At 51.3% G+C, this 27,439-nt stretch overlaps 1 protein-coding gene across 2 annotated transcripts in view; it reads right to left on the bottom strand.

The window, feature by feature from the left end:
* The window catches only part of Fbln1 (fibulin 1), a 77,377-nt gene extending 50,303 nt beyond the window's left edge, over window positions 1-27,074 (bottom strand). For both annotated transcript variants that reach the window (XM_057791752.1, XM_057791753.1), the window contains exons 1-8: window positions 26,906-27,074; window positions 12,218-12,326; window positions 9,803-9,935; window positions 7,716-7,887; window positions 5,799-5,855; window positions 4,254-4,355; window positions 3,558-3,695; window positions 2,408-2,545 (exon numbers count right to left, since the gene is read on the bottom strand). In XM_057791752.1, the coding sequence (XP_057647735.1) occupies window positions 2,408-2,545; window positions 3,558-3,695; window positions 4,254-4,355; window positions 5,799-5,855; window positions 7,716-7,887; window positions 9,803-9,935; window positions 12,218-12,326; window positions 26,906-26,969 (913 nt within the window). In that variant the 5' untranslated portion in view covers window positions 26,970-27,074. The remainder of the gene's footprint in view (window positions 1-2,407; window positions 2,546-3,557; window positions 3,696-4,253; window positions 4,356-5,798; window positions 5,856-7,715; window positions 7,888-9,802; window positions 9,936-12,217; window positions 12,327-26,905) is intronic.
* Window positions 27,075-27,439: the final 365 nt, after the last annotated feature.

Below are 27,439 nucleotides of genomic sequence, written 5' to 3'. Positions count from 1 at the left end.
GGTCAGCCTCAAAGATCTAAAGCTTTTGACATTTTGTATCGGGAAGGCCTCTGCTTTCTCAGCCCAGTCTTTTGTCTGCTGTGCTAGCCTGACCCGGCAGGGTTCAACTCTCCTTGCATGAGGATGGGAGTGGAATGGGGCTCTGGGAAGTCAGAGCCTGGGTCAGTGTTTCCCATTTAGACGGGGGAGCTGCTTTGGGAAATGAAGAGAACACGAGGAGAAGTGTGTGGGCTGTGGGCTCTGAATACACACAGGGGAGAAGAGATGACCCCCAGCTGTCTCCCGGATGGCCTACATCTTTGTTTTTTTATTTTCGTTTCCTTTTCTGAACCAGGGTCCCAACATGTAGCCCAGGGTGGACTCTAATCCCTACAGAGTCCAGGCTAGCCTGCGACTCCCCGCATTCCTCCTGCCTCGCGTGCTGGGATGTCAGGCGGGCACCACGGTGCATGACTCTTCCCCTTATTTTCCACACGCTGTCTCCTGATAGCTATTTCTGTTGATGATGTTATTATCTTAAACATGAACAAAAACGCTGACACAGAACGATTTCTAAACACGTCGTCGAGAGGGGAAAACCAAGTAGTTAAACAGAGCAGTGCTGCTTCCATGAGAAAACAAACAGGGGGAGCAATGCCCAGAAGGGCGGCCCTGCCAACACGGAGGCTGGCCCGGCAGGCAGGACATTAGTTTCTGCTCTTAGGTTTCCCTTGTTTGTAACCAGGTATGTGTAGTTTTTACACTAGAAGAGGTAGTTTCTAGAAGAGTAAGCCCTTAACTTGGCTGTGACCAGTAAGTACAAAGGGGGAGGTAGGGGGACCTCCCCCCATGCCAAGTTGGGATGACAACAACTCTGTACTGAACATCATGGTCCTCAATGTCACTGTGAACCTACACAGACGTGATGCAAGAGTTTATGTCACCAGGATGTGATCTGACCGACATCCTGGGTCCCTCCAGGGTTTAGATCTGATCGGGCTGGCGGGGTGGGGTGGGAGGGTGGGGGATTACACAGAGGGATGGTCCACTGAGCACCTCTGCCCCTGCACTCTGTGGAGGAAAACCCTGGGCAGGCTGAGACCTGCGAAGATTTTCTCAGAGAGGAAAGCAGGGTCAACTCTGCCATGAGTCAGCTGATGTGGCCTTCTCCAGAGCCCCCTCCCCGCCCCAGCAGGCTGCCAGTCTTGGCAGGATCCTCCTTTCTCCCTGCCCCAGGGGGGTCACAGCCACCTTGCTTACTGCACATGTGCAGAGTGATGACAGGCTGATTTCAGGAGGCTGGCAAGGGGCCAACTCACAGCCCAGCCAAGTTCCCCACAGCTCAGACAATCTACACCAGCTAAGACCCAGGGTATGTGGGTGGGGCTCGGGTGAAGCTCCCATCCTGAAAGGTTCTACCTTGGGGTGGAAAGACAGGGACGGTTAAAGAAATGAACGTTCAATCCCGTTTCAAAGACAAGACCAGGGCAAGGTTATCTAAGAGTCAAGAGAAAAACAAGAAAGGAACTTGCATACCAGTATCTAGTCTTTTCCCCTAAGAGGGGAGAAGGGAGACTGGGTTGCAACCAGCGACTCCTGCAGTTTGGAGGAAAGAACTCTCTGACCTTGTAGGAAATGTTTAGAAGCTCCTGCCTACCAAGCAGATCTGGGCTGAATGCTAACAGGCAGGAAGGCACTCCATAGCAGCACCAAGACAACAGGAGAGAGAGCGCTGGGTGCCCCTCCCACCTGAGCAGCCTTTCTTTGACCTCTTTACTGTCCACATAATCTCCTCTCCTTTACATATTGGTCTACTCTGCTATCAACCTAGCCATCTCTGAGCCTCCTCACGTTCCAGGATGAAACTGTCTCCACTGAACACAAGTTCCCCATCCCTGGGCCCCTGGTGTCTCATTCTGTCTCTATGAATTCAACCATTTTCCGTGAACTAGTTTCCGAAGGCCCAAGTGACTGCGGCAAAGAGAAACCGTATACCAAATGCTGCTTCCCACGTACCCTTCCATTGCAAGCACCCAGCTTAGTCCAAGCTTCTAGCCTCTCACAGTCATTCCCTCTTATAGGGGAAACACTTGAGGCTTTGGTGGAGGAAGCAAATCTTAGGACACTAAGCTAAAATCTAAGGGTTTCCGACTCTAAAACCGACATGCCATCCAAACTATGGGGATTAGACCCTTAGACCAGACATTAGATCAAACCCGGCCTGCCAGTAGTTTTATACATAAAGTTTTATTGGTATACCCCACCAGTACCTGGGTATGTGCTTTTGAACTGTAACTGCCCAGCTGAGTCACTGTGACCCATACGTGGCTCACAATGCCAATGGCATTCGCTATCTGTCCCAGGCCCTGTTCTATGCTGACTGTCTCCTGCTGGGTGGATCATCCCCACTCGTGGCAGCATGTCTTACCAATGCAGTTGCCTAGAGCATCCTGTATAAAGCCGCTCTTGCACTGCAGCTTGGGTCTGCAACGGAAGGATCCCAGAGTATTCTGACAGATAAAATCGGGGGGGCAGTTATGAATACCACTCTCACACTCGTCAATATCTGGTGCATCATAAAAAAAGGAGATTGTTAGCAAGGGTCCCGCCAGAAGCATCTCACAATACTTTAACATCACAAGAAAGTACTTTTAAAAATGCTCAGATTCCTCAGAGTATAAACCCAAAAAACTTCAACAGTGAGGGTGTCACCAAAAGCCCTGCAGGGAACCAAACTGTACAAAAATTTGCTAAAGACTTAAAAAAAAAAAAACACTCCCCCTCCCTGACTTATGAGGCAAGCTTTTTGTTATTTAACAAATTAGCCAGGCATTCTCCTGGCAGGTACTAGCCCTCATTTAGAAGTGTATGTTGTTTAGATTAGATCATACGGCAATTATCTCAGCGACAATAAACACAGACTCCGTAATTCTTTTCATCCTGAGATCTTCTTCACAATATTCCAAATATTAACAATAGTTGCATCGAGAGAGGACAAAGATGGATTGCCCTGCCTTGAAGTTCATGGCTGTCAAAGGTTCAAGTGTAATCTACTCAGCTGGCTCGGCTCCCGGGCTCTGCAGTCCAGAGGCTCAGCCAGAGAGCAATGCAGGGTGGGGCAGCAGGGTTGCTCAACCGCTTGGCTGCCAGGAGAAAGCGTCTGGTTCTTGGGTCACCTCACATAATTCAATGATTGACATTTTTACACAAGACCTGTGCTAGAGTCTTCATTGGAGCCTGGTCCAGTGCTGGCTTGGTTTTGTTTGTATGGAAAACGTTAAGTAAGGACCCCGGACTTGTTTGCCAAGGATCAGGCTCCGAGCTTTCTCAGTCAAACGTGCTGGCATCATTAACTCAGCAACACCACATTAAGGTAAACCTGCTCATCACAGACCCGGCTCTTCCTTCATTTGCCCTGTGCCACCCTTGCATACTTGCAAGGAGGTTGACCACCTCCTTCCTGCAGTAGCCCAGGCAGCCACATGGGGGCAGCACCACAGAGCCCATTGGACCCTTCCCACTATGTCACACCCACAACTGGGGAAGGGGAGGTTTTTAGATTTGGATGGAAGTTGTACCTTTGCAGTTATTATCCTCTGTGAGCTCATAGCCAGTCCCACAGCTGCTGTCCCTCTGGCAGCGGAAAGAGCCCACTGTATTGATGCAGGATTCTCCCAGTCGGCAGTTATGGCTGCCTGTGATGCATTCGTTGATATCTAAAGAAATTAAGGTGTGCAGAAGTAACCAGCAAAAAAAACAACCAAGCCTTAAACTCGAGCAGAATAAAATGTTCCAGAAGTCATGGTGGATCTGGTTTCCTGCATTCAGGTTGCCCAATCAAACTGACTGAGTCTTGCTCTGGACACATCTCTGGGCAGGGCTCTGGAGAGGGGCCATCACCAAATCAAGCCCTATTAAGTTTCAGATTACTCTGAGTAAGGACCAGTCCCCAGGATCACAGAATCTTCAAGAATCCCACAAAAGAGGAAACATCATCCCCATCTCCTAAACAGAGGGGAGAGGCTAAAGGACTACTCAAGGCCTCTCAGCAGATCCTGAATCCAGAACTCAGGTGAGGCCCAATGCAGACCCATCCCCATACCCGTGTCTATATTCTTCTGGAAGACAGCTCAGTCCCAGAGCCCCAACTCCAGGCAGCACTGGCAAGCAGGTCCCGGCTCTCCTCCAGGAATGGGGCCAAGGTTGTGCCACATAGGCTTGCTCAGGCCTCCAGCAGAGGTTCCCAAACACAGTGACCAGCCCTCAGATGTTACCTTCACAGGAGACACCATCCGACTGCAGCTGGTAACCCACAAAGCAAGAGCAGACCACCTCGTCCCCGGTGTCCCGGCATTGCTGCTTACAGGGCCCGCCACCTGCAACCAGAGCCCAAGGGGGCTAGTGAACACACAGAGGGACCTTCGGAGACCCTCTCTGGATGTAGTACTGATGCAGAAGACAGGCTCCTTGCTGCTGCAACATGTGGTCCTTGGGACGCTCCCAGGCCTAGGCTCTGCGTACCTCTGGAGTTACTGAAAGCATCAGGGACCTGACAAGTTAGGTAACATGCGCTGCCTCTATGGCTAGAGGGGACCTGGAGAGGCACACTGCTCACTGACAGCAGGAGACTTGGAGGGAGCAGGTTCTACCTGGATGAAGGCCAGGCTCTACTGGAGCCCCTGGAACGCTCAAGCCTTGGCAGCTGTCCACTCCCACTAAGACTGGCCCAGGCCCGAATGCTGCCACAACTGTGGGGCAGCCTCTTGCTACCTGGCACTTCCCTTGAGACCCACGACCCACACTCCCTACAAAGACAACATAGGGATTCTTAAAGTGTAACCCCATCAGGACAGGCCTGTGCCTGCAGCTTCTTCCTTTTCCACTGCCCAAATACCAGGGGAACACAGACTTTACCATCCAGGCTAGTGCATTCCCCTAAATGGCACATTCCCTGCTGTCAGCCAGTTGTCACTCTCCCGGGAATCGTCGGGAGTCACCCAGAGAGGACGCCAGGCTTCCCGGAGCTCTTATTTTTTATTTGTTTATTTATTTATTTATTTATTTATTTATTTATTTATTTATTTATTTATTTTTTGGTTTTTCGAGACAGGGTTTCTCTGTGGTTTTGGAGCCTGTCCTGGAACTAGCTCTTGTAGACCAGGCTGGTCTCGAACTCACAGAGATCCGCCTGCCGCTGCCTCCCAAGTGCTGGGATTAAAGGCGTGCGCCACCACCACCCGGCCCGGAGCTCTTATTTTTCTCTCCCCTTTCCCTCCCTCCTGGCCTCAGAGCTGGCTGACACTATACACTGACTCCAACATTTTGTGATTAAGCCGCCTCCGTAATTAACACCCAATCACAGGGGGAGCCCTTGGGTGGAGCTGAAAGAGATTTGCCAGGCGAGCTGTGCCAGGATCTTCCCAGAGGAAAATAGTTAAACCAGGAAAAACCAAGCCGCAAGGCCATTCTGACTTAAGTGCAAAGGTCTTCTGGAGACCACGACTCTAAAGGGACAACTGGGGCTCCAGAGACACAAAAGCAAGGCACAGCTACTCTCCCGGGGTGTCTCAGCCTTGGAGAAGTGTCACCGTCACAGAGCCTGGGAGCTTGTGGGTGCCCAGAGAACTCCTATCAGTTCTGCCTCCACGAGACACTCCCACAAAGGCCTCCTCTAAGCACTGAGGGATGGAGAAGACAGGGGGTCACTGGGGCCACAAGAGCAGAAGTACTTTCCAGCTGAGTCTTGGCAGCAGTCAACGCTGTCCCCTGGACTTTGCTAACTGCCTACCAAAGGGCTCCCACAAGTCCCAAGGACTCACCTCGACAGCGGTCATTCAGGTACGGGTCCTCTTGTTCCTCAACATCAGCAATCTTAGCTGAGGGTAGAGAGATGAGAGAAGATCACACAAACAGCATCCGATCTCATCTGAGAAGACATACCTTCTCTTGTCGGCCTTGGACAAGAGGCCCGCTTGTACGCTCCGCATTCCTTCATCTTTATTAAATGTGCCCTCACTTGAAGGGTCAGTTAAGCCTTTAAAAGATCTCCCAGCACATGGCCTGAATTGAGCATCAGAGTCTGTGAGTATAAAGCTCAAGAGAAGTGAGAATGAGACAAAATTCCCAGTACGCATGTCGGACAGACACCTGCAGCTTCCCAGAGCTTCCCCACGTGGCTCAGGAGCTCACAGTGTGAGAGCTGATTAAAGAACCAGGAGGTCGGGGCTGGAGAGCTGGTTCAGTGGTTAAAAACACATGTTCTTGCAGAGGATCTGGGTTCAGCTGCCAGCACCCACAGTTAGCTCACACCACCAGCAACTCCAGTCTCGGGCTCTAACCTCTAAGACTCATCTTCTGACCTCCAAACACAAATGGTATGCATACATATATGTGAGAAACATCCATACACATAAAAATAAATAAACAAACAACCCAAGAAGTTCCTCCACCACAGAGCCACGTCCCTCAGAGCTTCCAGTACAACCGGCTGTAGGCAATGGGGAGAGGGGGAGCTCGTAAGCGCAGCTTCAAGATCTCTGGGAGCTGCTTCAGGGGTCCCACATTCCTCTGAGAGAGAGCTTGCTACTTGAACATGGAGGTACCCAGCTGCCGGCCCAAACTGGCCCACACCGGTCCAAAGACTCAAAAGGACAAGTTCTCTCTCCACTGTTCACCATGTAACCTTAAACATCAAGATCCTTGTGGGAGAATCAGATTAGAAGGCAATTACCCACCCTGCCCAGGGCTATGACCAGGTCAAGTCACTCATGGGGCCCGACGCCTGCAGAGCATCCAGTACTCATCCAGTCTCACAGCCATGGTAGTTAACCTCATTGGGCAACTTAATGGGATGTCATTATGAAGGTAGGGATGTCATTATGAAGGTAGTGTTTTTAAGATGGGTATTTAAGTCCATGGGCTTTGACTGACATGCGCAGGTGACCCTCCTGAACGTTAAGTGAATGCTAATGTGTTAACCAAGCCCTAAGAGAATAATTCTGCTCAAACCTCTGGACTTGAGCCGCCATCAGTTCTTCTCTGGGGCCCTGGCCCTGAGGTCTGCCCTCCAACCCTCCAACCCCGATCCTGCATCTCTCTCCACACAGCTGTCCTTTGGTACCCATGGGATGTTGTGGAATATTTAACTATGTAAAGATGTGTTACACTTGTTCATCCTGCGGAATATTGCTTTGTGTAAAGGTGTGCTACCTTTGTTTATGCTGCATTTGTTTAATTACGAAGAGATGTGTGGCTGTTTCACCTTGCCTGCCTAAGGTACCTGACTGGTCTAATAAAAAGCTGACCAGCCAATAGCTAGGCAGAAGGATAGGCAGGCCTGGTGGCAGATGTATGTACAGGTGTTGCAGGCACATGTGGCGGTCACAGGTCGACATCTAGTGTCTTCCTCTATTGCTCTCACCCGATTGTTTGAGGCAGGGTCTCTCACTGAACTGAGGCTTGTAGATTCGGCTAGTCTGGCTGTCCAGTAAGCTCTAGGAATTCTCCTATCTGCTCTACACCCTGCACCTTGGCTTAAAGATGCATTGCTGCTTTGCCTGGCTCACATGTGGGTGCTTGGGACCCAAACTCATGATCTTTTCTGTAATATTTTTCATCTGTGATCGGCAGAATCCAGACATGTGACAGCCACAGAAAGGATAAACCAACCGTGTCACATACACACACACACCTTGAAGAATGCTACCACACAGCTCCACACCAGAAGGAGAAGTTACCTGTGTCCTGCAGGTCCCCACCATCGCCAGGGGGGAAGTCTGAACTCTCTTGGCCCTTCACGCAGCAGGCACGGAATACCAGCCCACACTGGTAGCTTATCATGAGATTGGGCTCACACTGCTGGCCCCGGGCCTGGGCCGCCCTTCCCAGCATGCAACAGTGGCAGCATCTCTGTGAACAGAGATTCCAGACTGGTGACAGGAAGCTGGACAAGTGGCTATTGGGACTCCACAAAAGCCCCAGGGACACACCTGACACCCTTTTGTCCTTGTACTTCAGACAGCAAGAAAACATCTGATAGGGGTAATTTATCTAAATGTCAGAAGTCCAAACTCTTAGGTCTGATGGAAAGTAATTTAGAAAGTCTGGCATTCCACTCCCCCTGGCCCCACCCCACTGCATGACTATACCCTTGGACTTACCTTTCCTGACTAGCAACCCCCAGGCCAGTGCACCCATCTCTAGAATGGAGCAGACCAACGCCTATCTGCAAGGTCTCTCTGCCAGAAGAGTGGGTACACACTGTCTCCTCTCAACCCCAAGGGCACAAGAGCCTCGAGGCCCCCAGCAAGGTATGAGACTAGACCACTGTCTTGCACAGAGACCCCATAGCCCGAAAGTCAGACCTGTGTCCTAATCCGGGTCCCGCAGTATACACGAAAAGCCCGTCAGTCCTCTATAGTCAAAGAACTTTCCAGAAAGCCCATAACAAGAAGCTTTGCTTCAGCTTCGGTGGAGGCTGAGGGGTCTTCTCCATGTCATTCTAACTACTCTGTGGCCACAGAGAGTGGCTGTGATCTCACCCTCCTCTGGGGTGTGAGTGATCTTTTCCAGAAACACACTTCATTAATTTAGCCAGGTCATCGGTTCCCTCTCTTGCTCGATTGTTCTATTACCTCACACCTCTCTTTCCCCAGGCATAGAGGTGGTCATTGTACGCTCAAAGTCCTGGTTGACAGACCCCTTAACCAGGCCACTCATTCTAGCCCTGCCTAGATTCCCCATGTTGATGCCCCCTCCCCATCGCCCGATAAATACATGATGATTGTGGTAGGCCACGGCTGTCAAAGGCAGAGCCCCGGACTCAGACGCAGTCTCTTCCTGTCAGTAGACACTCCTACCCACGCTCCCAGAATCCAGACTACAGTCAGATTTCCGCTCCTTGATTCTGTTACATTCCTGACAGAGATAGGTAGTGTCCTAGGAAGCCACTGTCATCAACACTTCTGGCAGTCTCCTGGAGGGCAGGGACCATTTCAAAACGGAGCTTCCCACCCCACTGGTTTTTCTCCTGGGCCTGACCATTAGTCTATTTGTGTTCAAGCCTAGAGATGCTGCAGTCACCTCCCAAGCACACATGCGACACTTACACAGCCACAGCAAGTTCAGTTACCTGGCCTGGACCTGGGGCCCCAGGAGCATTTAGGAAAGGAGATTGTAGCCGGGCGGTGGTGGTGCACACCTTTAATCCCAGCACTCGGGAGGCAGAGGCAGGCAGATATCTGTGAGTTTGAGGCCAGCCTGGTCTACAAGAGCTAGTTCCAGGACAGGAACCAAAGCCACAGAGAAACTTTGTCTTGAAAAACCAAAAAAAGAGGAAAGATCATGCTACTTATTCTGATTATGTACCATGGAGAATACCTTCTGAGTCCTTGACAAGGCTGCTGAGAAGCCACTGGAGTGTGCGCTTCTCTAAACTCCGGAGTCCCATGTCATTAGAGGCCCTAGTGTAGTCTTGTGTGAGTCCAGCACCTCAGTTCACCTGAAGTGCAGAGATGCATCTGGACCTCCTAGGCAATAGGGGGATGGCTACCCCAAACTGAGAAGATTCTGAAGGTTCCAGAAAACCCTGCTCTGTCTTGCCTTCCATCTAAAGGCTGGGACAGAGCAATCCTCAGGCTTTTCCTGTTTCCCCAGGATGGGGCTGAGCCTTCACCATCTCACTCTTTCCTATTGAAGTCTGGCTAGTAAGGTTTACCCGCTAAATGTGAAGGGAAGACACCTAAGTGGTCTGCTGTTCACAAGGCAAGGTAAACATGATGGACAGGGAGGAGGGTGGCCTTGGGTGAGCCTCGGCCTCACTCACCTTTACGAATATGGTCTCGAGGCTGTTATTATTGTGGAGTGTTGCGCAGCCATCAGGCTCGCTGGCCAGGTTGATGCCCGTGGCACAGTGCAGCTCCTCCAGCTGGTTGTGACAACACTGTTCCTGGACCATCCTGCAGGCAGAGCAGAAGCTGCGCCAGGACTCTCCGGTGGAGCCCAACTCAGAACAGAAGCCCAAAGAAAGGGACGACATCCTCTGGAGTAGCCCCCATATCCCGGCTCCCATAGGAAGCACTTGGTAGGCATTTAGTCAGAAAGCTCAAATGCTACATGGGGTCTGGAGTGGAAGTCCAGAGACACTGCTCTGTCTGAAATTGAGAGCCTCTGGCCAAGACTGGCTAAAGAATGTTCTCACCTATTTACAAACAAAGCAGCCTGCTGCAGGCCCCAGGCTACACCCTCCTCCCCTCCCACCTAGCTCAATTCTTCTCAGCCTCAGCACCATCTTCCAGGCTCAGAGAAGTTTTGGACAGTCTTAAGATACAGTTTGTTGAAGGACCCAGAGTGAAAGACAGCAGCAACCAGGATGTCCCCAGCCCCAGCCTCCTGCCACTGAGAGGCTTGGCTACGAAAAGCTCTTCAGAAAACAGAGACTTGAGAAGAACCTGAACCTGCCAGGGTCTATTCCCTAGACACAAACACATTTTGTGACATCTCAGGGCCAGAAAGCCTGCCCTGCAGGCAACAGGGAAGGAAGGGTGTCATGCATGGCTCTCGTCCAGACCAAAGTAACCAAAAGCCAGAGCCAGGAAGGACAGAACCGGCCACCTAATCTGTGTTGTCTGCAAGATAGGGTAGGGCCTCCCGGCCTCCATCTGTGCCAGCCAGGTTGCCTGTGCCCATGGACTGCAGCCCTGGCCAGCCCTTCCTCTTCCCAGAGCTCAGAAGCCTGGACCAGCTTCCTGTGTCACTCCAGAGCCACCCTCCAGGTTTGGGATGGATGTGTCTACACTGTGCCATTAGTCTCCTACCTGCTTCATTGGATTTGCAGACCAGAGGTACTGCACTAAGTGTCCCTGCCACTAGAGAGAAAGCAACCAGTGCTGATGGTGGTGGTTTTAAAGAAATGGCCCCTAAGGTCTCATATATTTAAACACTTGGGTCCCAGTTGTTGAAACTATTTCGGAAGGATGAGGTGGCGTGACATTGTGACAGAAGATGTGTCACTGGCGGGTTTCAAAGGACCTGCCCCATTCCCAGTGCAAGCTCTCTCTCTACCTCCTACTTGTCGGTGTAAAATGTGAGCTCTCAACTGTTGCTGCCACCATTTCTTTGCTCCATCGTCACGGACCGTAACTGCCTGGAACTGTAAACCCAAATAACAGCTTTTTTTTAAGCTCTTCTAAGTTTCTTTTTTTTTTAAGATTTAATTATTTATCATGTATACAACATTCCTTCCCTGTATGCTTGCATGCCAGAAGAGGGCACCAGATCTCAATACAGATGTCTGTGAGCCACCATGTGGTTGCTGGGAATTGAACTCAGGACCTCTGGAAGAGCAGTCAGTGCTCTTAACCTCTGAGCCATCTCTCCAGCCCCTCTTCTAAGTTTCTTATAAGCTGCCTCGATCATGCTGTCTTGTCACGGCAACAGAAAAGTAGCTAAGACACTAATAAAGATGAGAAAGGAGATATGGGAAGACCTGTCCCCAGCGGGAAGAAAGAAGCATGGATAGCTATTTGGAAAACAGCATGGTGATTCCTAAAGAGCTGAGAACTGCCGTAGGATCCAGCTACCCCACATAAGAGAATTTGGAGCAAGGCCGTTGTGGTGGTTTGAGAGAAAATGACCCCCAAAGGGAGTGGTACTATTAGGAGGTGTGGCTTTGCTGGAGTGGGTGTGGCCTTGTTAGAGGAAGTGTGTAGAGGTGAGCTTTGAGGTCTCATATATGCTTAAGTCATGCCCAGTGTCTCAGACCACTTCCTGCTGCCTGTGAGACAATATGTAAGGATTCTCAGCTCCTTCTCCAGCACCATGTCTGCCTGCTTTCCCCCATGACGATTATGGACAAAACCTCTGAACTCTTAGGTGAGTTAACCTGAGTTAATCTAGAGAGAGCAGACGAGATATGAGCAGAGGAGTTATGTGGATAAACCGTTCCGGTGCTCGGAGTCTGGGAAAGGGCTCAAGAGTCACATGGTCTCACCTGACACTCTACTACAGGCCTTCCTTTTACTCGGGAAAGTGACTTCATCCAGGCTTAGACAGCCGCGGCAGACCGGGCTGCACACCTGGATCATCTCACTTTGCAGGAAGAGCAACGGATGCTCCAGTGATCACAGGGCAGCCCAGGACGGGCCAAGCTCTGTATGCAGGGCTCAGAGCACAGAGGAAGGAGCAGCAGAGGAGGGAGGCAGGTCCCAGCATCCACACCCTGGACATGAGGCACACGTACCTGCACTCCTTGGAGTCTGAGGTGTACGGCAGCGAGCAGTCCCTGTGCTGGTTAGCCATTTGATTCCCGTCTGTACAGCAATCCTCCATGGAGACTTGCTCTGCGTGCACTGTGTAGGGAAGAGAACCAGCCGGTGGGTGACCCCAGCCACGCCACCAGGAGGTCTGCCTCCGTACCCTCCACCCCAGGATGTCTGCCTCTGTACCCTCCACCCCAGCTATGCCACTAGGATGTCTGCCTCTGCCTCCTCCACCCCAGCCATGTCACTAGGAGGTCTGCCTCTGTAGCCTCCACCCCAGCCATGTCACCAGGATGTCTGCCTCTGTAGCCTCCACCTCAGCCCTGTCACTGGGAAATCTGCCTCCTGCTGTTCCAACTACAACATCAGGCCAAGTCTGGAAGGGCAGTAAGTACACACAGCATACTCTTAATCACTTTATAAGCCAATCCTGAGAATGCCAACTACGGAAGCATCCACCATACTCCTCCCACTGGCCTGGGCCAGCTCGGAAAGCACCAAGCTCAATGCTGAGACCCAAGCATACAGGCTTTTCTGACTCAGAGAACAAAGGTAAGTTCTCCTGACAGATGCATGGCCGGGCATGGCTGGGCACCACCAACCTAGCACTCAAGAGACAACCAGGGCCTGACTCCTCCAGAGGGGAGACAGGAAGAGGAGCCTCAAAAAGTGGTGAATCCTCCATCTCTGGACCCGCCTCTGGAGCCCACTTCCAGGTTTTCATTTAGTCTTCATACAAGCTGGGGGAGGGTCTTCCACCGTCAGCATATAGATGAGGAAACCAAAGCTGGCGAGAGTTCAGCCCTAAGGGACAACAGTATTTTGTAGAAACAGTGACCAAAGAGCTGAGGACAGTGGTAGCTTGGCACAGAGTACCAGATTCAGAAGTAAAAGCTGTCTTGCCAAGCAGCTAGCCCAGGCCCTCAGCAAATGACTGAGCCAGAAACTTAGGTCCTTGTGCCAATCAGCTCTTTGGTCTCACTATAGGCTGTGCCCCCTCTGCTACTGGCAGATAAAAGATAGATGCCCATGAAGCCCCAGACCTACAGGACAGGAAACATCAGTGCCAACAGCGTTGGTTGCTAGGTAGAAGGCCGCCATTTGTCAGGACCTTACAAAAGTCAGCTTTAAGAGACACCATAGGGGCTCGAGAGACGGCTCACAGGTTAAGAGTACTGAAGGTTCTTGTGGAGAACCGGAGTTCAGTTCCCAGCATCCTCACCGGGTGACTCACAACCACCTCTAACTCCAGCTCCAGGAAACTGGGCCCCTTTGCTCATTTGCATATACATGCTGCACATATATACATATTCATACATGCAAATTTTTATAAAGGAGGGAGACACCATAGGAGGGTTGGGCAGATGTTCTTACATGTCCTGAGTTCAGCTCCCAGTACCCACATCATAGCTCATAGGGGAATCTGAGGTTCTGGTCTCCACGGGCACATGCATTCATGCACACGTACCCATGCACACGCAAATACACATAACTTTATTTATATCAAAGTAAATCTTTTTTTTTTTAAAGTAGACACTATGAAGACTGAGAAGATTGCTCAGTCAGTAAAATGCTTGCCTTACAAGCATGAAGCCCTGATTTTGACACCCAGAACCCATGTAAAATGCTGGGCATGGTGACATGTGCTTGTATAGTGCTAGGGAGATGGAGACAGGTGGAGCCAGGAGGGCTTGTTGGTCAGCCATTAACTTACTCAGTGAGTTCCAGGCCAGCGAGAGACCCCCATCTCAAAGGTGGCAAATGATATTCTAAAGACAGGGCTCAATGCTGTCTTCTGGACTCCATGAGCATACATGCACACACAACATACACATACTTATACACACACTCACAACACACACATACACACAGACATACACACACAGACACATACACACACTTATACACTCACAACACACATATAAAGACATATATGCAAACACACACACATAAACTTACACATATACACACACTCACAAACACACAGATATATACACAGACACAAACACACACACACGAGAGAAAGAGAGAGAGGAGAGAGACAGATCACACTTTCTCACTATCAGCCTTCCAACACCCCTTCAGCTTAGCAGAGTTTCTCAGCACCAATAGCTGCCAGGGCTTCAAGTTCAATATTTTTCTAAGGTGGGCCCTGGCGGTGGTCCCAGAAGGAGGATTACTCTTGAATGAGACTGGGGCTTCCTAAGCCTCAGAGAGGGAAGAGGAGGAACCTTCCAGAAACATTCAGCCTAGTATGGTGAGGGCACAGCTGAACTGAATCATCCCACATGGCCAGGAAGAGGGGGCCCTCACTTTGAGCCACAAACACGCCCTCCTACCATGATAATGTGGGGCTTTTCCTTTGTCCTAAGGATGTCTGGAGAACACTGAACTGTGTTCTACAGTGAAAGATGTGTCCATCCCTTCCTTACAACTACCAGGTTCCCGTGAGCCCCAGAGGGTGTTCCTGGGTTGGGTAAGGAAGGGATGGTTTGTCCTACAGTGAGGTCTGACAATCTGCAGGGAGCCAAAGACTCAGCCCACTCCCATTCTGCGGTCCTCGCTCCACAGACCCAGGATTCTGTCTAGTGACTACAGACATTTAGTTCACTGCTGGCTGAAGCTCAGACATCAAACCCTCCAGAGTCACAGGCCTTGCAGAACAAGAGTGTCAGAGTGAGGGCCACATTATGGTGCCAGGCCTGACATGTTCCAATCACCCGTTCACCCATTCAACAAGGCAGAAGATGAAGACTGATATCAAGGTTGTACCTGGACTGTCAGACACCCCAGGTTGTACCCTAACTGACAGACACCCCTATCTCAGAGCCCTTCACCCTGGGCACATCCCACTGTTTCTAACGTTCCATTGATCTAATACACTCTCTCAACCAGACATCCTGACAGTACGTCTCCCCCTTGTGCCCTTATCCTTTGGCAAAAACTGTGACACGGAAGCAAAGAGTTGAGATAATGAGCTAGGAGGCTGAGGCAGAAGGATTTCTGCAAGTCTGGGTTCAAGGTTAGTCCAGGATATATAGCAACCCCCCCATACACACAAAGGGAGGAAAAATGAGAGTAAGATTGGGTCACAGTTTTGGAGCCAAACAGACTTGGGGTTTAGTACAGGAACTTTCTCTTGGTCACCCTGGCCAGGCCACTTCACCCCTCTGATCCATGGCTTATTTGTGTTAAAACAGAGCTCATGAGACCTCTGCGGTTTCTGAGAAGGCAGAGCGAGTTGATGATGTTCTGAACAGTGGTATGGCACCTTGTTAAGTGATCATTAGATAGATGCCTGCTGTCACACGCGAGAGGGGAGCCTCTGCTGGTCCTGGGTGTAGCTCTTAGCGCCACCGCATTCTGAATGGGTGGGTGGGAACTATGAGTCCTGTAATGTGTTTTTGAAATGCTGCCTGTTAGGGGATCTTGGACACTCTGAACCTTGTGCTCAGCAAGACAATCAGGCATTAAAACTTCAGGCAGTGTGGAAACTTGGAAGGTCCCTGGAATGTGGCTCACACGTTCTCAAGCTAAATGTCCCAGATCTGACACCCGCAGAGCAGTACTGTCTGAAGGTTTGGGGGAGGAGGGCTCTCCTGAAGCTGCATGGGGTCAGCTTACCCCCCTTGGGCTTGAGGTGTCCTGTAAGCCAGAGAGCGGTGCCCATATACCCCTCAGAGACCAGGAAGAGTCAGGCAGGGACCAAGGCCAGGCTAGATGATAGCCAGGGCGGGAGAGAGGAGCATCTGCTGCAAGAAACAAGCCTGGGCCCATGGTCTTTGCAAACAATGTTCCACTCAGTTTCCACATTCTATCCCTCAAGCTCTGAACATCACGCTGTCATCTCAAGTCCAGCACATGAGAAGCTGCAACCACTTCCTGCCCTGTTTGCCCGACCCCTCCCCCCCAGGGATACGTAACTTCTAACTTTTCCCTCTCTCAGGAAGGTGTACCCAAACCCAGCAGAACACCTGGGTAGAACATGAGGATTTAGAAATCTCATTCTAAGCCACAATTATTTGCTCTGGCTAGAGCCTGGGGAGGAACACAGCCAGGCCAGGGACAGTAGCGTTTACTGAGAACACACAGCAGATCACTACCCAAGAAGCACTCTATAAACCCAGCCCCATAGTTAAATGAATAGTGAGGCCACGGGGATTGCCAAGCATGACCTATGTCACCCGGAGTTGCAATGACTGGCCCGAGCTCTTGGGCTCCTTGATCAAGGTGGAGCTGTCTGTCTAAGGATGTACCAGGAGCTCCAGGCCAGCTGGAAAGGAGCCCACGAGGACCCATGCTAGTCTAGAAGGGTTTGCAGAAGCTCAGGGAGCTGAATGAGGGCAGTGGAGGAGGCTGGCATGGGCACACCTGGGTCAGAGCTACTGCCTTGACTTCCCCTCCTGGGCACACCTTTGCAGCAGCACCCCTCCAGGTCCTCATCTGGGTCTAGTGCCACTGCCCTGCAGCTGTGGAAAGTCCATCTGTGTGGGTTCTTTCTACTTCTGCCCCCCCCATCCCATAGTCACTAGTCTCTCTCAGATACCCTCAGTGCTCTGCCACCAAATGGTCACAGCAAGGAAGGTCTTCAAACAGAGCTAGGAACTGAAGCTGAACTGAGTTAAGTCACCATGAACAAAAACAATGCTAAATAAAGTGTCCCCTTGGCAGCTGGAGCTACACCTCACTGACCCAAAGCAGCATGGGGCCATCTCTGCCCAGGTTCCAGCAGACACCAAGACCCTACATGCACCTGCCCCCTGGCCCATGCTCCCCCACACCCCCCCACACCAAACTGGACCATTTTCATGGGCAGAGATGCATCTTCCTCCCTTTGCTGTGCCCACAGCACCTGTACTGACCAGCACACCCACTGAGGCTCATGAAGCATTAACTCCAAAAGAACAAGGAACTGACAGGAATGACCAACCCTCAAATACAGAGTGGCTGTTTGGGCAGGATGTCCTGCCTTTCAAAAGGGACTTCATACTGGTTCCTCTCAGGGTGGAGGGAGAGACCAGACAGAGGGAAGGTTCCTAGGCTAGGGCTGGTCACAGACAAGGTAAGACTGGCTAGAAGTTCAGCAAGTGCCAGAGAGCCTGGAATCACCACTTCTGAGCCCTGGAGATGGGTCTTACTTTCCCAGTGGGTTCAGCACCAGCCATTCCCTACCCATTAAAGGAAAACTGAGTGGTAAGGAAGAGGAGAGGTTGGTGAAATGAGACATCCTGGGGCACATCCTGGTGTCACAGCTCAAGATGCCAGCCAGCAAAGGCATCCTCTGTAGCAAGCTGGTCTTTAAATAAAATGTGTGTGTCCCGTGCAAGATAGGTTCTGTAGAGCAGAGCCAGGCTGGCTGAAGCACACAAACACACCTACACACACATGCACACACATAAACATGGACACACACACACACACTTCTTTGCTCACATGGACACGGACACACATACACACACACACACCTCCCCTGCAACATACTCTCATCCTAGTTAGAAAGGTAGATTATTGCCTCCACATTCTTTCCTTTTTAGATAAACCAGCTATATCCTCCTTACGAAAATCAAATAAAATCAGGGAGGTGGGTTTGGTGCTCAAGCAAGGGCACCCAGGAAGTTCCCTGAAAGTTAAATTCATAGACAAGGTCAGCAGGCGATTCAGTGTAAAGGTGACTGCGGCCAAACCTGAAGACCGAGTTCGATCCCCGAAACTCTCATGGTGGAAGGAAAGAGCAGACTCGGGCAAGATGTTCTCGGACCTTTCCACATGCGCCATTGTACAGGCCACCCATACACATACACGCTTTTTTAAATGTAAAAAAAAAAAAAAACAAAACTTATAGACAGTAAGTAGCTGTTTGCCAGGGGCTAGGAGTGGGGGTGGACGGAGTGGAATTATGACTTAACAGGTATGGGATTTCTGTCTGAGAAGATGAGAACATTCTAGAGATAAACAGTAGTGACGTCTGCACAGCGATGAGAATTCTCTTTGGGGATCTGTGGAGCACACACCTGATAGTTAAGAGGGTGAATATTTAACGTGATATACATTTTACCACAATGAAAACATTCATTGATAAACAAATTAATGTTTAGGGGCTGGAAAGATGGCTCAGCAGTTAAGAGCCCTTACTGCTTTCACAGAGTCAGTTCCGTTCCCAGCACCTACATGGCAGCTCACAACGGTCTGTAACTCCAACCCAAAGGGTTCTGATGTCCTCTTCTGGCCTGCTTGGGCTCGACATTCATGTGATGCACATACACACATTGAGGCAAAACACTCATACACATAAATATTAACAAATCAATCCTTAAAAGAATTGAGTGTTTTCACCAGGCATGGGGGTGGCACACACCTTTAATCCCAGTATTCAGGAAGCAGAGGCAGGTAGATCTCTATGGGTCCCAGGCCAGCCAGGGGTACATTGTGAAAATGTCTCAAAACAAACAAATAGGGTTTATGTAGGCATGGTGGCACATTCCTATAAACTCAGCTACTGCTTGGGAAGCTGAGGTAGCTAGAACCAACTACATCGGGCAAGAGCTTCTAGTTCCTGGTCAATCTAAACAAAACAAACCAGATTGGTTCAAAGACCCCTAATTACTGACCATGTAAAATCCACTTGCTTTCCCACCACGTTGCTGCTATCTATTCCTGTGAGACAGTCTGGTGACTCGATTTCTCAAACTAACTTTTCTTTCTACCCTCAGGGTGGTTCAGATGGGGGGCTTCACTGCACCCTGGCTTCCAGCAGGGCAGTGAGGAGAGGCCTGACCACCACGCCTGCTCAGCTGTGGGAGATCAAGTTACTATGTCATTATCTGAACACTGGCATCCTGTGCCTTACGGTCCCAGCACAAGATCTAGGGACTCCCCGAGGCCCACAGAGGTACCTACCCTTCCTCCACCATGAGGCTCACTCACATCACACCCAGAGCAACTTCTCAGCGTCTACCAGCGAGTTAGAGAGCAAGACATCCCACCCACGCCCACACTTCCCAGGTACCAAGAGCGCACCACAGCATCTGGCCCACAGCTGGTCAGACACAGGCCCACTGATAACACCTTCAGAGAGGCGAAGGGACCTGAACCTGCACACAAACCTCTAGCATTGCAGCATTTCTGCTGCCTCAGAAGAGCGACTTGGAGCCTATAAGAATTTCGGCATTGGGGAGGGAGACAGAAGGCAAAGCTCCCCACTGATGTCTGCAGCATTCCGGAACCTCAGCTCAGGCCGGAACTTCAAGACTGGCCAGAATCGGGGGTTAATCAGTATTTTAAAAAACAAGCCTTGTATGAGGATTAAGAGAAAGAGGGCTGTTCACATAGAAAGATAAGACACACCCAAGCACATGGGGATGGGCGTCTCAAAGGAGAGTCTCAGAATGGAAAACATAGCCAAGCGAGGGCGTGGGCTCCCTGAGGGACGTGAGCTAGCTGATTTCTAAGAGTCACACATATCATCTTTGTGGCTTTTGAAGCTACTTTCTTCAAAGGCTTGCTAGGAATCCTAAATGATTACCCGAGGGGCACATGACAGGATCACAACAGTTATATAAGATATAAGAGTCTAGCCCACGGGGATGTGGGAAAACAGACAGGACAGCTACACTGTAAACCACCTTATGTTGCTTGAGATTCCCAGGCCCAGCCTGGGGGAAGGAATGAAGCCCTACCCAACTCCATATTGCTCAGGCCTTAAGCCTGGCTCATCTCACTTGAAGATATAAGCATCTGCAATGAAAGGAGTATCAACTGCATCCGCTGGAACTCTGGCTTCTCAGCTGACGAGAGGCTTCAGCCAGACTCCAGGGTGAGGGTCTCCTCTCCTTCCTATGTCCCCGCAAGATCTAGCTGCTATTCTGCTTCCATGCCATCACCGCTGCTTCTGTGAGGCAGCCTCCAGCAGCAGCTCCGAAGTTTGTCCATCAGTTCGCCCACACTCCCTGAGCAGGGCCCTCCAGCCATTCCGGCCTTCTCTCACGTCACGCTTGTCTGTCTTTTCTGAGGAGAAATACCACCCATTGACTAGTTTTAACCTCTATCTCTGCTATCTGTGTGACAAGCCCATATGTAGCTAACACTTTAAACCAAGAATAAACTCTCCTGCTAAATACAGCTGACCTTCAGCCAAACGGTCCAAAGGCAAGCAACACTGTGAGTTGCAGATGTCATCCATCCTCCATGCTGGAGAGATGGCTCAGCAGTTATGAGCACTGACTGTTCTTGCAGAGGACCGGGGTTTGAAGCCCAGCACCCAGACGACTTAGAACAATCCGTAACCGTCCAGGAGATGGGGACCAGCTTGGGCAACATAGTGAGATGCCATCTAAACGTAAGGTAACAGTACACAGCCTCAGACAAGCTGCCATAGCTCTCTAGCCTCTGGAGCCTCATTTCCTCAACCTGTCGTGCAGGCATGGGCAGGTGAAGGAGGTAATCCTGGGGAAAGGACCAAAAGATTAAAACAAAATTCTCAAAAATCAAACAAATAGGGCAGCTGTTCTCATAGGAACTGCGTATTCCTCATCACCTGGCCCAAATCCCTCTTGTAGAAAACGGCGCTGACCCACAGAACTGCTGTGGCAGTGGGCACAAGGGTTTGGCCCCTGGGCATCAGGCTAACTTTCTTCCAGGAGTTAACACTCCCAAGGGGCTGGGAGATAGTTTAGTCAGTGAAGGGCTTTCTATGCAAGGATATGGACCTGAACTGGAGCCCCAGAACTCACACAAAAGGCTGAACACACGCCATGCATTTGTAATCCTGGTATTGGGGAGTGTCTTAGTGAGGGTTTCTATTGCTGTGACAAAACACCTTTAATCCCAGCACTCGGGAGGCAGAGGCAGGTGGACCTCTGAGTTCAAGACCAGCCTGGTCTACAGAGTAAGTTACAGGACAGCCAGGACCATACAGAAAAACCCTGTTCTGAAAAAAACAAACCATAACGCTAATAATCATATTAATAATAAGGCCGGAGAGAGCACTGGCTGCACTTCCAGGGGACTGGTGTTCAATTCCCAGCACCCACACAGCAGCTCACACCTATCTGTAACTCCAGTTTCATAAATTCTGACACCATCATACCAACTACATGCACACAAGACACCAATGAACGTAAAATTAAAATAAATTAAAAAAGAAACCCAACCGAGCAGACTATGCACGCCCAGGAAATGTCACAGACAACACAAGGGTCTAAGGTAGAGGAGCAGCCAAGAGGCAGCAGAAGGGAGGGAGCATGTGCAGTGCACAGCTGGGAAGCTGAATTATCTTCCCCCTGAAGCTCCCTGGAGCGGGTCCAGCCCAGGCAACCACCTCGTGTGCCAAGGCTAGCATGCACTCAGCCATCCTCGCCTCTGACCCCTCCACAGTATCCTACGCAGCCCCAAGGGTCCCTTGAGCTTCCAGGGCCTATTCCCCCCTTGGTTTCCTTCACCTCTCTGGCTACCTGTCATGTGTCCTCACACCTGACCTTTAGAAGTTGCAGCCGGGTGGTCCTGGGCCAATGCACTCCTGCCAACAGCCCTCCCTCCAGGGACTCCTAACCACCCTCGACTCGCTGGAACATGCAGGCTCAGAGCAGCTTTGTTTCCTGCCTTGTACGGTCTCTTTGTTCTCTTAAGTTCCCAGCACTTAGCACAAGTGATTATACTTGAACTTAACACCTGTAGGGTGGGGTGTGTGTGTGGGGGGGTGACAGGCTGTGTTTCACTCTGTACTTTGTCCCAATGCAACTTTGCAACAGCCCCTACTTAAGGTCTGTGAGTAAAGAAAAATAATCTCGTGAGACCCTAGCAACTCTACATGGGCTCTGAAGGGATTCAGGAAGAAACAGAGAGGTTGACTGGACCTACCTCAACCCAGCTCAGCTTCTAAAGTTCCACTATATAAATCCACCATAAAATCCCAGAGGAAGTCCCACCCCCTCAATGAAGCAGGAATTCAGGAAATGGAGAGTTAACTGGAGAAAGGGGAGACCACTGAGCATCCTTGTTAGGACTGAAATGGTAGGCCGGGCCAGCTGGGATCTCGTGTCTCTGGGTACCTCTACGTCCCCTGTACGACGGGAACAATGACAGTCTCCTCCGTGAGGAGGCATCTGATGTGCAACAAGGCCCTACAAGTGAAGTGGGGCGCAGGGCTAGTGTGAAGAATCCCACTGTGCACAGAGAATAGTGTTGCACGGCCACTCTCAGCCAGACTCTAGGCAGTACTGACTCCTAGTGATGGAATTCTCCCAAGAGAATTTTAAGCCAAAAAGGAAAAGGCAAGGCATGTGGCCAAACTCAGTCTATCTTAATTCCAGTAGGTGACAAGACAAGGAAAAAGAGGCCCAGGAAAAATACTGGGCCACCCATCTCATAGAACTGTCAAAATTATGTCACCTAACGGCCACAGGAACCGTAGTAGCTACAGTGAAGGAGGCTGACTCGGAAATACAGGCTTGGATCACCTACCTCTGGAGCCACTCTCAGAACTGCGACCAGCTGCCTCCTGCTTCCTGCTGGGGTTTGAGCCCCTGTATCTAAGTCCTGGACACATACAGACCACTGGAGTATGCCAAGCACCTGCTCCATCCCTGACCCAGCCTTGGAAGGAGGTGAGGCTTGGCCAGTCTATGAAACAGCCCTGCTTGCCCTGATTGGGGCGGATGCCTTACCCATACACTGGAAAAGGTTCCTCTCCTCCCACCTTATTTTGTTACACAGCCACAGCTGAGATCATTTCAAAGAAACTGGACGCACACCAGGTACATCAAAGCAGCTATTAATCAAATTGTTATGATCTGAAATTCCACAAAAGTCAAATATTTTGTTGGATAAAATGTACTGGGGGGCAGGTACAGCCGGAAAGATGACTTCGAGGTTAAAAGCACTGGCTGCTCTTGCCCAGGATCTTAGGTCCCAGCCCCATATGGCAGTTCACAATCATTCAAATGTAACACCAGTTCCAGAGGATTTGATGCCCTCTTCTGGCCTCCTCAGTGCAAGCACTGCACACACATGGGGTACATGCATGCAGGCAAAACACTCATACACGCCGGGCGATGGTGGTGCACGCCTTTAATCCCAGCACTCGGGAGGCAGAGGCAGGCGGATCTCTGTGAGTTCAAGACCAGCCTGGTCTACAGAGCTAGTTCCAGGACAGGCTCCAAAGCCACAGAGAAACCCTGTCTCGAAAAACCAAAAAAAAAAAAAAAAAAACAAAAACAAAAACAAAACAAAACAAAACAAAAAAACTCATACACATAAAATGTAGAAATAAATAAACCTAAAAGAATAAAGTGCATTGGTAGACTCTCACGCGTTATCTTCAGGGTTGCCTGTCCACTGTGCCCTTTGCTTAGGTTGCTGTGCCTTCAGGGAGTTACAAGCAGGGTGCTTCCCCAGGCACAAAGGTAGGGCAGAGCCTCTGTAAGTTCCTGGGTATCTCATTGTGGTGAAATGAATGAGAAGGGCCCCCACAGGCTCATATATTTGAATACTTGGTCCTCAAGTTGGTGGTACGGTTTGGGGATGATTAGGGGGTGTGACCTTGTTGGAGGTGTGTCACTAGGGGTGAGCTTTGGGTTTTCAAAGCCCACATCATTCTCATCATTCCCACTTAGCCTGCTCACCTGCTCGCTCTCTCTCTCTCTCTCTCTCTCTCTCTCTCTCACACACACACACACACACACACACACACACATACACAAACATGCATGCACGCACATTTGTGGATCAGATGCAAGTTCTCACTGTGTTAGGCATGCTCCCCACCATGGCCACCAACTCTAACCCTCCGGAACCATGATCCCCAAATTAAATGCTTTCTTTTATAATTTTCCCTGGTATGGAGTTTTGTTTGTCACGGCATTTGAAAAGTAGCTAAGATACTCATGGTTTCTTTTTCTGGCAGGACTTTGCTCAGACCCTTCCTTCTGTCTGGAAATACACACTTTCCTCCCAGCCCAACCCACACCTTCCCGTGAATGGTGAGGCGGATTCTCTTCCACAGTTGCACGATGCCTCCTCCAGAAAGTCTCCCCTGACCCTGCCTGTAGGGCTTGGCTCATCTATCTGGATCTCCTGGAAGCTCTGGACCACATGAAGGGAAAGGGCCGAGTTTGTCTCATCCCCTGCCACATCTGGGAAACTTCAGTGTCTGGCGCTGAGCTGTCCCTAGGCAGCTATTTAGCCAATGCCTCTGCGGACCTTCACCACCAGGGCTGGCTGTGAGGGCTGCAGTCTAGGGCTTTGCTGAGCCTCCTTCAGGAAGGGTTTGAAGTTCAGTATTGGCAGAACTTTGGAAGCATGAACATGAAAGACACAAGAGCAATTCTGATGCTACTTAGTCCCGGGTTCTCTTCCTTAACCCTTCCGGCAACCTCACAAGCAGGAGTTTGTTATCTCGGTTCACAAACAGGGAACCAACCAGCCATCCCGCTGGATTCTTCTGTAGATACGAAAACTGGTTTCCAAAGCAATAGGTACCCAAGTATCCCGATGAGTGTGCTAAGTAGCTGGGTCCCTGATTCCTCCTGCCCTCCGCAGCACAATGAGGGGGCGGGGGTGAGCATGCAGCTCAGAGTTAAGAAGTCTAAGGCAGTGCTAGAAGTCTCGGTGCTGCTCCAGGGTCCCCCAGCCCCCAGTCTCATCTTCCTTCTTCCGGCCTCCAGTCTCCACCTCCTGACTGGGAAACTTCCAGGAGCTCAGCTCACAGCCACATGTTTCTGCCAAGTGCTCTCTGCCTTTGTTCTCCCTCCCAACAGGACTTTCTTTTAATCAGTCGGAAACTACAGGCTGGAGCCAGAGGCCAAGAAAGCCTTGGAGAAAACACAAGGGTTTTCTCCCAACGCCTCCCCCTCCCCACACCCTCAGCTGGCCCAGAGCAGCCAAGCCCAACAGGACAGATCAGTCACAGGACAACCATGGAGGAAAGACGAGGGACCGCTGCATATAGGTGACCACATAGCCCATTGGTGGCAAAATGAATGGCAGCGGATTAGCAACAGGGTACACTGTCTGTCTTCTCCAAGGTCTTTATTAGATAGCAGCTTTCTTGCCAACCCCACAGCTCTCTGGGGCCTGAGTGCAGGGTCACCTGACCTTATAGGGCTACAGGAAGCTGCAGGAAGGAGCCAAGCAGTTCCTAACCCTTTCCCAAGACCACACCAAACCGACCTGACCAAACTCAAGGCAGCACCCCCAACAAAATGGGTCCCGAGATGTTCTGTTCTGGCTGGCTTCAGGTCGAAGCTTTTCTATGAAGGATAAATGATGCTTGCAGCACTGAGAGACTCCAGCTTAGCAAGCGCCGATGCTCACACACAATCCTGAGCACCCACTGGCAGGTAAAAACACTCCCTCAACAGTAGGCAGGAAAGAACTGCCACGGAGGCCTTGGGCCCCACATCTCTCCACCTGTTTCCTTATCTGTGCAGTATGTGGGTATCAGAGGTCCCTTCCACTTCCAACAATGTGTCCCCCCACCCCCTCCACCCCTGTAAATCAAAATCCTCTCTGGTTTTCCCTGGCATGTCTTCTCTGGCCAACACCCACCTCACCATCTCTGGTCCAAGCACACAGCCTCCTCCAAGAAGCCCCCCATAAGCTCTGAGGGGCTGCAAAGCTCTTGGCAAGAAGAGCGGGCTAAGAGCCTACCTACCCTGTCTCCTACGCTGAGAAGGGACCCAAGATGTGCCAAGGCTGCAGCCAGTGCCCAGAACAGCCAGAACTCCAGGATGCAGAACCAGCCAGCCCCTTCTCCCTTCCCTGTGCCTCTCCCTGAAACTCCAGCCTGCAGTTATCTGCAACCCCTGACTTCTTGACCAGGAGCGTAGCTATCAGAGAATTCAAAAGAAGCTAAACTAACCCGCAGATAAAGAATTAGAGATTGCAAGGGTGGTTTGGAGCTGGGCCCCTGCAGAAACAAAGACTCAGGAGAGCCAGGCGTGGCTGGTGGCCCCGGAATCACAGAGGTTAAAGGTACAGATTGGAAGCCGCACAGCTTTTCCGATGTAAAGGTGAAGTGCCTGCCCCCAGGGCCTGGAGGATTATGGGTTGAGAAAAGCACAGCCAGGCGGACTCTAGTCCACTCTTAGGTTCTGGGTTGGGGGAAGTGGTTCTGGGCCACCAAACTGCTAGAGGGCACTCCTGTGGCCCAGCAGGAAGGAGGTGGTCAAAACCTTCCTCTCGGTCCTCTATTTTCTCTTTTCTTTCCGTCCCCATCCCTGAACTTACTGCTCCTGCCTTCCTGTATGTTTGCTCAGGAGCAGGATGGGTGCAACATCCCCCATCCGAGGGTAGGGGCTGGAGGCGGTGGGAAAGACGCACAAAAGCTGCTTCCAGGGCAGAGTGCTTCCCACCCCCATGGCCCTGCGGGCGGTCTTCTAGCTGTCTCCACCAGCAGAGAATGTGGCTGCGATGGATCTGATTGGAAGATGGAGGAATTTAAAACAAGTCCCCCTTGTTTTAGAGGAGAGCATTAGGGCCAAGCCGGAAATGCGGTTGGGGAGAGGAGGTTGCGGGCCTGGATTCCACGCAGCTCTGGGGGCCATGCGGTGACTGCTGGGGCGCAGCGAGGCGCAGCGCACGCGCTTCGGAGAACCGACAGCTGCAAACTTCCAGGGAGCGCGGGGCCCGGATGGGGATCGGGGGGGGGGGGCGTGGGCCCGGGGCGCCCCTACCTCGGGCCGTCAGCAGCGAGAAGCTGCTGAGCAGCAGCAGCGGCAGCGGGACGGGGCGCTCCATGGGGTCGGCGAGTTCGGCCGGCGGACAAAAGGCGCGGAGGGCAGCTGCTGCACGCTCTGGCCAGGCCTGAGCAGTCAACGCGAGGCTCCTGCGCGCCGCGTTCAATTATCCCGCCCGGAGGAGGCGCGGCGGGGGCGGGGCGGGGCCCGCGGGGGACCCTCCCTCCGGCACTGCGCGACGGGGGGCGCACAGCCACCCAGGCTCTCCTGCGGGGACGCACGCGGGGCGCCTCGCTGTGAGACGTGCCCCGCCACCCACCTAGGCGCGGCGCCCCACGCTCGAACCACATCCCATCCGCCCCTCAAAGGAGGCTTGCCGAGGACCCAGACCCTACGGAGTTCGGCTTTAAGCATCCCAGGCCCCTCAGGAATTCCCGTTTGCCAACTCCTGCATCCTTCAAAGGCTCCTTTCTAGCCACGCGAAACCCGGGGAATAGGCAAGTCTGGAGTTGGCACCAGCGGCTGGGATTG

This window comes from Chionomys nivalis, chromosome 17, assembly GCF_950005125.1.
Source record: "Chionomys nivalis chromosome 17, mChiNiv1.1, whole genome shotgun sequence".
Taxonomy (NCBI): Eukaryota; Metazoa; Chordata; class Mammalia; order Rodentia; family Cricetidae; genus Chionomys; species Chionomys nivalis.
This window is presented reverse-complemented; position numbering and strand designations above follow the sequence as displayed.